The sequence below is a fragment of the Lissotriton helveticus genome, chromosome 11 (genome assembly GCF_964261635.1).
Source record: "Lissotriton helveticus chromosome 11, aLisHel1.1, whole genome shotgun sequence".
Taxonomy (NCBI): domain Eukaryota; kingdom Metazoa; phylum Chordata; class Amphibia; order Caudata; family Salamandridae; genus Lissotriton; species Lissotriton helveticus.
The window spans coordinates 329,376,679-329,390,993 of record NC_136072.1 but is presented as its reverse complement, the minus strand read 5'-3'; the positions used below and the strand labels follow the sequence as shown (position 1 = coordinate 329,390,993).

Here is a 14,315-nt window from a genome sequence, read left to right as displayed (position 1 = left end):
TATTTATCGAGGTTTCATCTGGCAATAGCTAAGTTCTTGGTTTACTGATATTCATTCCCTACGAATAATCTTTGCACTCAGAGTTGGGCAGAGGTTTATTATACGAGAAGTACTTTTTGTGACAAGAGATCCTAACAAAGAACAAATAATCTTTTAGGTTCTTTCAGCAGTTGGAGTCATTAGAATACTAAAGACTATTGTTATGTGATATATTTTAGTTGTATTAACCTATATAGTAGATCTGAATTGCAAGAGTCTACTCTGAATACTTTTCGTCTTAATTCTGAATAGAAGAATATCACTAAGGAGAAGAACATATATTCTTATGTTTAACCAAAACTTTTATTTCAGGTATTCAGAGATTTAGTGTAAAGAAGCCCAACTTAGTCATAACGGTGGATCTACGCTCCTGAGTTCAATTTTTTTGTGTTTATCTCGTTCCAGATCTCCCTCCCCGCAGTAACCTCCCTTACCTCCCCTCGTCTAGCCACTTCGATCCCCTGCGGAACTCATAGTGCAGGGTCGGAGCTGCTGGAAAGGTGGGCTTTTGGGTACTGCTCCTGAGGAACAAAAAACTGCGAACCTTAAGATTAGGTTCCTGACACGGTACACCAGTCAAACGATAACGCAAGTGTCCTAAGGCGAGCTCACGTAGGACAGAAACCTCCCGCGGAGCAGAAGGGCAAAAGCTCACGTGATCTCGATTTTCAGTATGAATACAGACCGTGAAAGCGGGGCCTCACGATCCTTCTGACTTTTTGGGTTTCAAGCAGGAGGTGTCCGAAAAGTTACCACAGGGATAACTGGCTTGCGTCGGCCAAGCGTTCATAGCGACATCGCTTTTTGATCCTTCGATGTCGGCTCTTCCTATCACTGTGAAGCAGAATTCACCAAGCGTTGGATTGTTCACCACTAATAGGGAATGTGAGCTGGGTTTAGCCCGTAGTGAGACAGGTTAGTTTTACCCTACTGATGATGTGTTGTTGGAATAGTAATACTGCTCAGTACGAGAGGAACCGCAGGTTCAGACATTTGGTGTATGTGCTTGGCTGAGGGGCCAATGGGGCTAAACTACCATCAATGGGATTATGACTGAACGCCCCGAAGTCAGAATCCACCCTAAACCGGCGCTGGGAATGGGGGTCCACGGGGCCCGGGGACGCTCTCCCCGGCCTGGCTAGGGTTCGGAAGCTGGAACCGGGCCAGGAGCTTGAGCTCCGTCCAGCGGGCCCCGGGGTGCGTGAGTCCACTGGGTCCCGGGGACACTCTCCCCAGCCTGGCAAGGGTTTGGAAGCTGGGACCAAGCCCGGGACTCGTGTTGGGTCCGGTGGGCCCCGGGGTGCGGGAGCCCCCCCGTCCTGCAAGCCAGCCGAGGGTCCAGGTGCTGGGGACAGGGTCCACTGGGGCCCGGGGAGGCTCTCCCCGGCCTGGCTGCTTTCAGAAGCAGGGACTGGGCCGGGGAGTAGGGGTGGCTGGCTTTATCCACTACGCTGGCACCTGTCTCACTATCAGACACCGGACTCCCTGCTCAAAGCCGGGGGTTTCAGCAGGTCGTTTTAAGAGCGATACGGGCAACACTCCGGGCCGTTCTCTTCCAGCGGCTGCTCCCACCTTATCTCAGCACGGCCTGTGAGCAGGGCGCGAGGCCTAATCCCACCAAAGACCCCAAACACGCCTGGATAAGACAAGGGACTGAAGGTTCTCATCACGGGAAACCTCAGTGTTTCTAATAAAGCACCCGCGGCGCTATATGCGCAGCTGAAACTCGTGTGAGAGCAGACGGGATCCCTGTGTTCAAAGATGAGTAGACGCAGGAGTGCCAGAAGCGCTGAGGTGTTGCTTTCGCGACATGTATGTGTGTGTGCGCGTGCCGAAAACGTGCAGACGGCATTGCACTCTGCAAAAAGTGTGTTTTCAAAATATTTTTCCAGCACGTTACTTGAAATTCTTCTAGCGGGGACTATTGACAGGTTGGAATGTGTGGCTGCACTGCCACCTGGTGACCAATGCTAAACATTCATTTATTAGATTTTGTTAAATTCGCATAAAGTAGTGTATTTCCTGGACTGGTGCGGGACCTTCAACAACATAACTTTTACTGTATGCTCCACAGGCAATACACAGGCACAATGCGTGCACGCAGAGGGACAGAAGATGTGCACTTGGGGACTGCCTTTATTGGCGGCGAAAAAAAAATCCCCAGTGTCTCACCCGCAGTAAAGCATCCAATCCCCGTGTGCACATCTTCTGTCTCGTTTGTCTCCCCGCATGCACGCTGTAATCGTATTGATTCCAAAAGTCCTCTGCATGGCAGAGCAGCGCATGCGCTGCTTTTCGCCAGGTCGAGACCTAAAAACATAGGTGGCACATCCTTCTCTGTTCAAGCAGCCAAATTATGGAACTCTTTACCACCCCACCCCCCTAACTTAAGATCCACCGACACCTACCGTGTCTTCAGAAAACTACTCAAGAATTGGCTCTTCCCCACATAAGCACCATATGCAAACAGAATTTTACAGCATATCTTTCTGTATATAAGCATTTATTTTCACTCTAGATATGTACCTATCTTTGTGTATTGCTTTGTATGAACATGTAGAATTATTATGTAGTTAAAAAAATTCAAAAACATATTTGGTCTACAGGTACTTGCTTCCGTTGTGCATCTATATACCTTCCATGTACTTGGATCTGTGGGTCTGTTACTTTTCTCCTGAAAAAGCATATCCAATGCACTACCCTATTTCTCATCCTGTACCTCTATCAATATCTTTAACCTACATATGCTTACCTCTTTTATGCATCTATATACTTTCAATGTACTTATGGATCTATATTTAGTACTTTCTTCTAATTTAGCATTTCCAATGCACTACCCTATTTTGTAGTGTAGTTCATATATTCCCAATAGGCTCTGCGCATTGGAATAATATATACTGCAGCTTAGACGTAGGACTGTGGTCAACTAGGTCTCTGCCGAATATATTAGACTTAATTATGTGTGTGCCAGCTAGCTCAGAGGTCACTAGAAACTTTCTCGAAAGTACAAGAAGGGATTAGTTCCTGACAACCATATAGCATGACAACTTTGTTTCCCAAGAATAAGAAATCAATCTCCAGAGTCGCGGAAACAATAGATAACTATTTTACTCAGTCAATCGTGCATGCTTAGTTCCACCAGAGTTTGCTGAGAAATTAGAGAGACGGGCGTTTTCAATAAAAGGTATTTATTGAACAGATTTCTATCTCAAGCATGAGAAGTGTACTGCTACAATAGTAATGCCGGTTATTAAGTACAAGGCATATAATACAAACCGTATTATAAAGTAGTACTGTAAAAGCATGGTATGCTTTCTAAGCCATAAGTTCCCTTAAATAGATAAAATGCATAAAATACATACAATGATAAAAGAATGGCTAAAAGTACTCAACTGGTGCTTCTAAAATACGCCTACCCCGGTGTACCTGTCCTAAGCCTAGCACAAGGGAAGAAATAAGATTTAGGAGTAGTTTTGAGTTTAGTATTCTTTGCCTAGAATCTGCCAATAGTCTAATCAAGAATTCTCTAAGGGTCTAATCAGCTCAGTACCTTGGTTTAGAATGAAGGAGGTCTTGTATCTCTCTCTCAGGACTCGATCTCCCAGATACCCGCAAGGGTAAGCTGGAAACACTGGAGCTGGATTTCTCGGCAAGAGAAGAAACAGCGTCTCTCAGTGCGTCTGCTGGAGGGTCGGCTTCCTTCGGCACTTGCTGCTGCAGGGCGTCGGGCAAGTAGTTAGTCAATCTGCTCCAAGAACCACTGTGTGATAGTTTGGGCAAATGTGGGCATATTTATACCATGAAGGTGCAGAGTTTGATGCATGATTGGACTTAATAACGTCACTCAAAGGTTTAATTCCTAGAAAACTCCAGGATTTCTTGGATAACTTAATATTCAAGCAGGGGGAAGATCCTAGCTGCTGAAGGCGGGTTTCTCCAAGAAATCCGTATTTGGGCTGTAAGGCTCAGGCCAAATATGGTAATGATTTCTATGCCTATATAAGGATAGGGTAAAGTATACCTATATAAGGGCATGAATTGGGAAAAGTTACACTAGGTCCTAGATTTGTTTACAACAATTTCTCAGCCCATACTTCTCTCAATATCTTCTAGCCCAACGTTCTGACTCATCTCAAACTTCTTCTACTACTCTTTCCAATGCACTACCCTATCCCCCCACCCTATACATCCATCAATGTACCCTCTACATCCATTCTCTCATTTATCCCAAAACCCATACCACTACTATGATCCCCAAAATAACCCTTTCTAGACTCTCTCCTAGTCTACCCCTCATTGCATCATCTGACAACTCTTTTACTATAACGATCCCCCAAAACAAACCTTTCTAAATTCTTCCCTCTGACTCTTCCCCTACAAAAACCCTTTTTACTCATCCAAAAGCTTCCTCCTACGGCTAAGACTTCAAAAAACAACAAAAAAACGAAATCCTGCATTCTTCTATCCCTCCACTATCCTTCTCAATCAAAATAACAGACTAATGTTCACGTCTCAAATTCCATATTCCAATATAATAATTCACCACTAATCCTTTATGGGTTCCAGAGTAGCGTGCTGTTCGCCAATAAAGCATTTCAACACCCCATCAGGGTTACTAGCGCAATATAAATGCAAACCTTTTTCCCTTTTCTACCCCTCCCCAACCCTTCTCAATCCAAATAACTGGCTAACATATCCACCACTCAAATACTTTCATGTTTTACCATACTAATTCAACACTTATCCTTATGGGGTCCAGAGTAGCGTGCTTCTCACCAAAAAAGCGCTTCAAAACTCCATCAGGGGTAGCAAGCGCTATATAAATACAAACCTCTTTCCCTCTTCTATCCCGCCACCTACCCTTCTCTATCCAAATAACTGAATAAGATATCCACCACTCAAATTACTTCATATTTCACTATACTAATTTTCAACACTAATCCTTTATGGGTTCCGGAGTAGCGTGCTACTGGCCAGAAAAGCGCTTCAACACCCTTAGGGGGAACAGGTGCTATGTGAATGCAACCCTTTCTTCCCCTTCTATCCCTCGGTATCCTTCTCACTCCAAATAACTGACTAATATCCACCACTCAAATTACTTTCATATTTCACCATACTAATTCACCACTAATCCTTTATGGGTTTCTGGAGTACTGTGTTACTTGCCAAAAAAAAAAAAAAAAAGTTTCAACTCCCCATCAGGGGTAACAAGCAATATATAAACACAAATCTTTTTTCCTCTTCTAGCCTTCTGCTATCATTCCGAATCCAAATAACTCACTGGCCTACCCACGACTTAAATTAGTATAGTGAAACATGTAAGTAATTTTAACACTGATGCTCTATGGGTCCCGGAGTAGCGTGCTGCTCACCGAAAAAGCGCTTCAACGCCTCGTCAGGGGTAGTAAGCACTAAAAAAATGCAATTACAATACAATAACTTTTTATCCTTCTGCCATTTCTCAAGGTTTTAATTTTCACATTTACACACGCCAGTTCTGACATTTCCAATTTCTATGGGAACGGACCACAGATAAGACAAGCTGACTAGTATGAAGGAATGGAAAGATTCATAAAAGGAAGCGCTACGGGGATAAGCAATACCAGTAGGTTCAGAAATACAAAGTGTTGCCCAAGAGCTGCCAAATTACAAAGTTTTGAAACATATACCTAGCTCTGCAATCTGTAGTGAAATTGTAAAAGTTGCTTCAACAATACAAGACACTACCACTCCTAACTTAGTATATACCATCTCCTGAAACAAAAAAAAAACAAAAAATAAAATTGCAACTGAGAAAGTAAATTATCAGGGCTCGAAAAATCCCAAAAATTGTACTAGTCCTGCAGGACTAGTACCTTAAAAAATTTCCTCGACCTAACTGCAACCTACTTGACCTCCGTCTCTGAAAACGGAGCATATGTGACAAGATTTAAAGGCATCTTTATTGCTCATTAACTTTGTGAGCAATAAAAATGCCTTTAAATCTTGTTATCTTGTCGCATTTGTTCCGCACAGAGGACAAAAGTTGGTTTGTTTTCCTACTCGCCAGAAAGGGCGAGTAGGACCTAAAAACAGCTCGACCTTGTTAAATTTAGCTCGACTATGCGAGCGGTAGAGTGGAATTTTCAAGCCCTGATTATTGTAAGAAGCTCTGCTTTTTATCCATGCTTATGGGCATCTCAGTAGATTGGAGCACACAACGACGTTCCTCCAGTTATCAAAGCAGGAATCAGCCTGTCAACTGCCGCTCGGACAGCCTGTGAAACTGAAACAATGTTATGCTTGCAGCAGTATGTCATAATACAAAGTCCATTAGCCAAGGTGTATATTCTATAGCTGGTTTATTTAAGATTAGTTACAAGGTAAGTTGCAGGTGAGTAGGTAGATGATAACAGATAGCATGTAAATAGCGGATAGCCCCTTGTAGTGACATCTTAAATAAAAAGAGATGAACTCCTTGAAGTGGTATTCAGGTATTTATTCAAGATGAACTTCAGAAGAAGTAAAGTGCATGCAGTAGCACCAACAGGAACAGCATAAATGAATCATAACATTCCTATTCAGTACAGTGCAATACAGTAGATTCCATTACACATAATAATTCTAACAGCTCTTAAAGTAACATGCAATCACCACACATCCCTCTTCCTTAAAACACAAAAGAAGGAAAAATAAATAATAATCACTGAAGAACAAAATCATCAAATTTGCCAGGAGTGCGAATAGGTCTACCAAAACTGCTAGATTTAACCCCAGCAGCATTGAGCGAGTCCTGTGCAGACGGAAGGTCGGAAACAACATCTGCAGGATTTTCAAGATGAGTACAAGGACCACCCATGGTATTCGCATCAGGACAGAGAGGTACGAGGGAACCGTTGCGGTACTCAGGAACAGAAGAACTAGTTCCAGGCACAACCGCATCAAAAAAGATCCACTAAAACTAAGATATACCTTAAAGAGCCATCCTGCCAACAAACAGGTCCAAGGATATCTAATGCCACACACTCCCAAGGTAAATTAGGACATCCTAAAGACGACAAAGGAGGATTCAAAGTCTTCTGAGTCTTGTCTGCCTGCTCACAACTGAAACATTCACGAACTTTCTTTTCTATATCGATATCAATTTTAGGCCACCAATACAAGATTTTAATGTTCCTTTTGGTACGAGCTATGCCAGGGTGTCCTTCATGACCAATATCAATAATCTTGTTCCTGATGCCAGAAGGAGGGACAATCCTTCCTGCCCTACAGACAAAATCCATTTCAACACTCAATTTGTCTCTAACTTCCCAAAATGGCCTTAAGTTAGGATTAACCTTAGCTTCATTAGACCATCCACTAACAATTCTGTCCTTGACTTCATGCAAAATGGTGTCATCTTGGTACTCTTTCTGCCACACTAGTTTAGACAGACCAGGAACATCATCAAATACACCTGCCACGCAGTAATCCTTCCATGGATCATTATCCAATTCTCTAAGTGGTAAAGAAAACCTGCTCAAAAAATCGGCTATGACATTTTTGGTGCCAGGTACGTACTGCACATCATAAACATAATCCTGTAACCTCATTGATAATCTAGCAATCCTGGCAGATGCTCTGGACAGACCATCAGTGGTTAGTAGTTTCGTTAAAGGTTTGTGATCCGACCTAAGTAAAAACTTCTTTCCCCACACATACTTTCTGAAGTGCTCCATGGCCCACACACATGCCAAAGCTTCACGCTCTATAACCGAATACTTTACTTCGGAAGGTGACAATGAACGCGAGGCAAAAGCTATAATCACTTCATTCCCTGAAGTAGATACTTGTGTGAGGACACCACCAATGCCAGTAGCACTTGCATCCGTGGTTATAATGGATTCAGCATGAGGATCAAAACCTTGTAGTGTAGGTGCCTGTGCAATATCTTTCTTTATGTTTTCAAACGCTTGTTGGCAAACATTACTCCATTCAAACACAACCTTGTTTTTCATCAAAAGACGCATTTCGTATGTCTTTTGGGAAAAATTATTTACAAACTTCGAATAGAACTCTGCCAAGCCCAAAAAGGAACGCAGATCGTCCTTGGATTTGGGTGCAGAAGCCTTAAGAATAGCCTCAACTAATTCCGTCTTGGGTCTGATACCGAAAGTGCCAATTTCATGTCCCAAGTATGTAAGTGACCTTTCTGAGAACTTACATTTAGTTCCTTCAGCCACCAGACCCTTGCTTCTGAGTATTTCTAAAACTTCTCTAAGGATGGCCTCATGATGCGTTTTATCTCTCCCCATAATTAAAACATCGTCCTGAAAGAACACAACTTCAGGGATATGACTGAAGAGATTATACATCATGCGTTGAAATACTGCTGCGGCCGAAGCTAGGCCAAAAGGCATTCGCTTGAACCTATAACAGCCAAAAGGTGTGCAGAAAGATGTTAAATGTCTACTGCTTTTGTCTAAAACCACCTGATGATAAGCAGCTGATAAGTCAAGCGTGGAAAACCACTTCGCATTTCGTGTCACGGTTAGCATTTCATCAATCCTTGGGAAGGGAAATTGGTCTACTAAAATGTTATTGTTGAGATATCTCAAATCTACACAGAGACGGGCTTTGCCATTAGATTTGCGATCTACGACTAAGGGCGAAACCCATTCAGCTGCTTCTACAGGCTCAATGACCTTTTTGGCTAACATTTTGTCCAATTCTCCCTTCACCTCATCACGAATTATGAACGGAATATTTCTAGCTTTATGTACTTTTGGGATTGCACCTTCTTTTAAATGAATACAATGAGTAAAACCTTTGAGTTTTCCCATATGACCAGAAAATACCTCAGGAAATTCCTTAAGTACCCACTTCTTTGTATCCTCAGACTCACATGAAATCAAGACTTGTTCTTTGCTATTGGGATTAAGAATGATATCTAGGGATTTCTGGTCCTTCCAGCCTAAAACGGATGGACCAACTTTAGCCACATACAATTTTCCGATTGCTTTCCTTTCTTTAAAACGGAAGATTAGTGTTCTAAAACCTAAAAAATCAATATCATTCCCAGTATAGCTTTCAGCGGAAACATCATTGGTTTCCAACCAAGGGCCTATTTTGTCCACAAACTGATCCCTCCAAACATCTTGTGAAACAATTGTGTAAGGAGATCCGGAATCTGCAGCCACTTGGATGACAATACCTCCTACTGATATCAAACACAACGGTTTAGATGAGGAGGAGCCTGTAATGTTTACTACCACATCTTTTCTTTTTATCAGATTAACATGTGAATCATTCTCTGAGGATGATGAATTGTTATCACTATCTTCTTGAACACAAGCTATTTTGCTTTTAGGTTTTTGTTTAGATTTGCGATTACAAACCCTTGAAAAGTGTCCAATTAAACCACACTCCAAACATTTAACTGCTTTGGCTGGACATCTCTCATAAGTGGCGGAATGCGCAAAACTACCACACCTGTAACATACTACATTGCTAAACGTTTTCTGTTCCTTGTTTTCATACTTTTTTTTTCCAAAACTATTCGGTTTTTTTTTTCTCGAATTTTTTCTGACTGGTATAAAAATTCTTTTTCTCCACAATCTTACCAACCACTTCTTCCTTTTTATCTTGTGACAAAGTAACTTTAGCACACCTTTCTGAAAGTTCAGCTTTTTTCACTAAAGCAATAATATCTTTCAAGCAATTATCACCTTCCACCCACAATTTCTCTTGCAATGCTCTATTTTTAGAGTACATAACAATCTGATCTCTAATCAGATCGTCATGCAACTGCGCAAATTTGCATTTTGCAGCTAACTTTTTCAAACTAGAAACATACTCTTCAATGGACTCATGTTTTTGCTGCTTCCTATGGAAAAAAGAATGTCTGGTGACAGCAATACATACTACAGGAGAAAAATGGTCATCAAGATCTACAATGGCCGCTTTAAACACATCCAAATCTCCATCTGCTCTTTGATGTTTGTGCATTTCATTAAAAATACGAAGTCCTTCAGGACCTAAAGAGTACAATAACATTCTTTTTTTTCTTTCATGAGTAAAAACCCCATAGACGTCTTCTAAGTTCGCTATATAGTTCAAAAAGTACTCCTTCCAGTCTAACCATGACACGACTGGTTCTCCAGGAATTGATAAAAATTCTTTGGGAGAATTAATTTGTAGGTAAGATAGATGGGTGTCTCTGTTTAAGATGGTATCTCCTGTTGGATTGGACCTCGAAGGTGTAGCTTCAACAGACATGTCGAAAAAAAAAATTTTATTGTCACAAAATACTGTAAATATTTGTAGGTTACAGGGAATATAAATGTGGTCTTTTATTGATTTTGATTTTGAAAGAGAACGAAAAGAATGGACTTCAAGTATAAGCTTCACGCTGCATGCACTTTAAAGATAATAACAGGAAAAATAAGCTTCTTGAAAAAAAATGCGCAATCTAATTAGTTTGCTGATGAAAGCGCTTGAGGGATCAAGTGAAATAAAGTCATAAATACCCACTCGAAGACCGGAGAAAATGTTCCTCGTTTCAATGGTCACGTTGTCCTAGCAACCACAAGATGGCGGTGGAGAGCGTGATGACGCTTGTGACGTGGAGGAAGGCACGTAGATGCGCGCTGATGCACTGAAAGTGTGCGCGAGTAGCACTCAATTGTTCACGGAGACGCTGCTGCGTGCTTGAGAGCGAGGAGCTGTGAAGCCGGTAAGCGTTATTCCTTTTCGAAAAATGCAAAACGCAAATAAACCGAATCACACGCTAAAACCAGTGAAAACAGCACACATTTCCCAAAAACGATGAGGTTTTCATAAAACACATCGTGGTTCTTCTCCCTCGAGTCTTTCAGGACGATTAATAGTGGTGCTTCCCCCTTCAGTCAGTTACGAGTAGAAGTACACGCGAGAGGTTCACTGACGGGAAACGTTGGAGCCACAACGTTGTGAAAGTCCCCACACGAATTAAGAGTCAAAAAAGGAATATAAAAAAATTATCGATGTTCCCTTGAGTTACTCACGGTTGAGTTGAGTAGTAAAACGAAGCTGAAACAGTGAATCTTTAAGAGAGAAGAAATCGCTGTGGAGGTTGAGATCACAAGTTGTGCCCATCTCGTTGCCAATTCTGTAGTGACATCTTTATAAAAAGAGATGAACTCCTTGAAGTGGTATTCAGGTATTTATTCAAGATGAACTTCAGAAGAAGTAAAGTGCATGCAGTAGCACCAACAGGAACAGCATAAATGAATCATAACATTCCTATTCAGTACAGTGCAATACAGTAGATTCCATTACACATAATAATTCTAACAGCTCTTAAAGTAACATGCAATCACCACACCCCTCCAGGAACTGCCTCTGTGCTGCTCAGCCTCCACACACCAAGTGACACTCAGCACATTACCAGGCACCCATGCATTCTATGACATCACCAAGCATTCAACATTCCATTCATCACCAAGCACTCCAGCACTCATCCTGGCTGAGCAGTACGGAAGGTGTAGCTAAGGAAAAGGAATGGCAACATTAAAGTCACAACTCAGTACTAAACATGTGGAAAAAATTCAAGTGGGTGCTGGGATGGTCAGCCCTCGTACAACACTCTTATAGGGCCGTCAATTACAGACTTTTCGGCCTGCACAATGGTGTTCCATTCTTCAAAAGTCTAAATGTGGACGGTTAATTACATGTTTTGTGTGATGGCTGTACCAGCTTATATACATTACTACAGAGCAACACAGTGAAAGTGAAAAAGCAATGCACAGAAAAATAATAGAGGTCTATGCAAATCTTTGTAGATTATTCCATACATTCATAGACCTACCTGCTAACAGTTCCACAACAAGTCCACCCAGCAGCACTGCATCAATAATGTGAAGTTTTTATAGACTTCGTTCAGAATTGGAATACTCATCTCCGTCCTTGATAAAAGGTGATGATACATTCCCAACACCACACAGACTGCCACAGTCACTTTTGACGGATCAATCTAGCATCCGACGACAGTTCATAACAGGAACACCAATCTCCTGACACTGCAAATCGCCAAGCGCTTCTTAACACACGCTTGCCATTTGGGCATATGAAACAAGGTCATTAATCGGCTTACCTCTTCTTGAAGACAGGCATTACTATATTCAAATTAATTCATCAAACTATCTCTTTCTGGAGATTTATACCTCCATGCACACACCGATGACTTTCAGTAAGTACACTGAGCTCTAGGTATCTTCTAAGTGTAGCAGAATCTCGCATTAACTCAACAAGAGAAAGACACACCGTTTTATCATGAGATAGTCTAAGCAGCTATCATGAAATATTAGATTTATGCATTCAAATGTATTTTAAAGGTTTGCGTTTCTCCTTTTGGTAACTTCATACCGATTCACTTAGGTCGGGAGGAGTGTAGCAGTCAGAGCCTAGCTTAGTCTACACACTACTAAATCTTGGATGACTGAAGCCTACCTGAAAAGAAACTCGACGCAAATATGAATTCATTGTCGTCCGACAGCTCACTTCAATCATAGGCTGGCGCAGTTCCATTCGTCTCGTCGGCGACTTCCTGTCCCTTGCCGCAAAGTTCATATCAACTTGTGCCACTCCTCAAAATATCCCTCCAACTCTGCCCACACTCGAGGCTGGTCTCTTCCGCCTGGCCGCTCAGAAAAAAAAACTCGGGACTCTCCTCCACCATTCTGATTTCCCAGTTCTCTCTAACTAACCCCAACTGTGAAGACTTTATGAGCGGTAGATTTGACTTTGATGTGATCTTTCTAATCTAAAACATTCTTTCAATGGTTAAGATAAGTGTGTTAATGGATTTTTCGGAGGCATTTTCAGTTTGTTTACTAGAGCCGCCTGAAGTACGGACAGCCAAGATATTCAATTATGTATGTTCCAAAGTTCGCTTGTCTGTAACTGATGATTTTGATTGGTGGCAGATCAAAATGTTAAAAATAAAGTGTTGAAATAAAATACATTCTATCATAATTTTTTTAACGCGCACACCATGATATTGCACTTTCACTATGCTGTGTAATACACTCCACTGTCTTACATGGCTAGATATATGCTACACAAATACTACAAATAAAATACAAAAACATATATAAGATGCAGTAAAACTGTCAAATTAGGCACGGAAGCCTTGATCATTGCTGCGGATGTGTACATTTGTCCGCTCATATTCTTGCTAAACGGTGTTCAGAGAAAGACCATCACACTCCTAATTTAGCTAATATGGGCTTTAACAGTAAAATGCAATGATGCTACCACGTTTAGGAGACACAGGAGTTTCGGTTATAGTCCTCCGTCTATAGATCACTACATGGGCAGCATAATGTGGCAGTAGGCTCATCACAAGCATTAACAGCTTTCGGTAGCACTGAGCAAAGCCAGTCTATAACTATGAAATGCTAAATTGCCCGTGACAGAAAGCTCAAATTCACTTGACACATCAGAACAGTCTATGGTGCACCGAGACAACATTTGAATGGGCTTCCGTGATCAAACATGAGGAATCACTATATTTTGCCCATTAAACACAAATAGCAGTAGTTGCAGTGCTCAGCATTGGACAGGAGTGTGATACGGGCACTTTGAGTTGGTTTGGATATTAACGGTTATATGCCAATATGATTTAAACAGCCTAATTTCCTCTATTAAACAATATGAAATGAATGATGCGTTCCTACTACTATTACCCCTAAGGAGAATAACATTGTTTTAAGCATCGATTCGTGCAATTACCTGCGTGGGGAATTCGCGCGGGTTCGCCATAAAGGTGACCAATCGCCCGTTAAATACACGGACCGCCCGTAAATGCAGCTTGAAGTCCGTTCCCTGCTATGCTCCTTCATTGAACGGAAGATAGTCGTCAGGATTTACAGTACTTCCGGGTTGTATGACAGCCAATCCCATAGCTGAACATTTTCAGTAAATCATCTGTGCGGGGAGGGGGAGCTGGTAATGCGACACCCCTGCCAATCCTGAAGCGCTGCACAAAATTCTGAAACGTTTATTGGCTGTGGAGTCTGCACGTGCGTCTTCGGTATATCAACAGACTGAGTACTGAGCGAGCCGTCTTTCACAGGATGGTAGACGATAAACTCATTTTAGCGGAGTGTACTTCGTTTGCGGATGATTTTTATTTATTTGATTTCTTTAGTGTATTTTTATATAGCGCAGACATTACCCGAAGGTATCAGAGCGCTTTACAATAGAGCCAGTTGCGTTACAAGAGAAAAGTGGTACATAAACAGGAGACTTCAAATGAAGGGTACAAAAACACAAAA

General features: G+C 41.7%; 1 protein-coding gene and 1 pseudogene across 2 annotated transcripts in view; one reads left to right on the top strand and one right to left on the bottom strand.

Annotated features, from left to right (window-relative positions):
* The window catches only part of LOC144793480 (28S ribosomal RNA), a 6,446-nt pseudogene extending 5,302 nt beyond the window's left edge, over positions 1-1,144 (top strand).
* Positions 1-13,933, bottom strand: part of STK25 (serine/threonine kinase 25) — a 322,140-nt gene extending 308,207 nt beyond the window's left edge. The window contains exon 1 of one of the 2 annotated variants that reach the window (XM_078665687.1): positions 13,771-13,933. In XM_078665687.1, coding sequence (XP_078521813.1) covers positions 13,771-13,800 — 30 coding nt within the window. In that variant the 5' untranslated portion in view covers positions 13,801-13,933. Of the gene's footprint in view, positions 1-12,486; positions 12,750-13,770 lie in introns of those variants that run through there. The other variant, XM_078665686.1, reaches the window with a different exon arrangement.
* Positions 13,934-14,315: the final 382 nt, after the last annotated feature.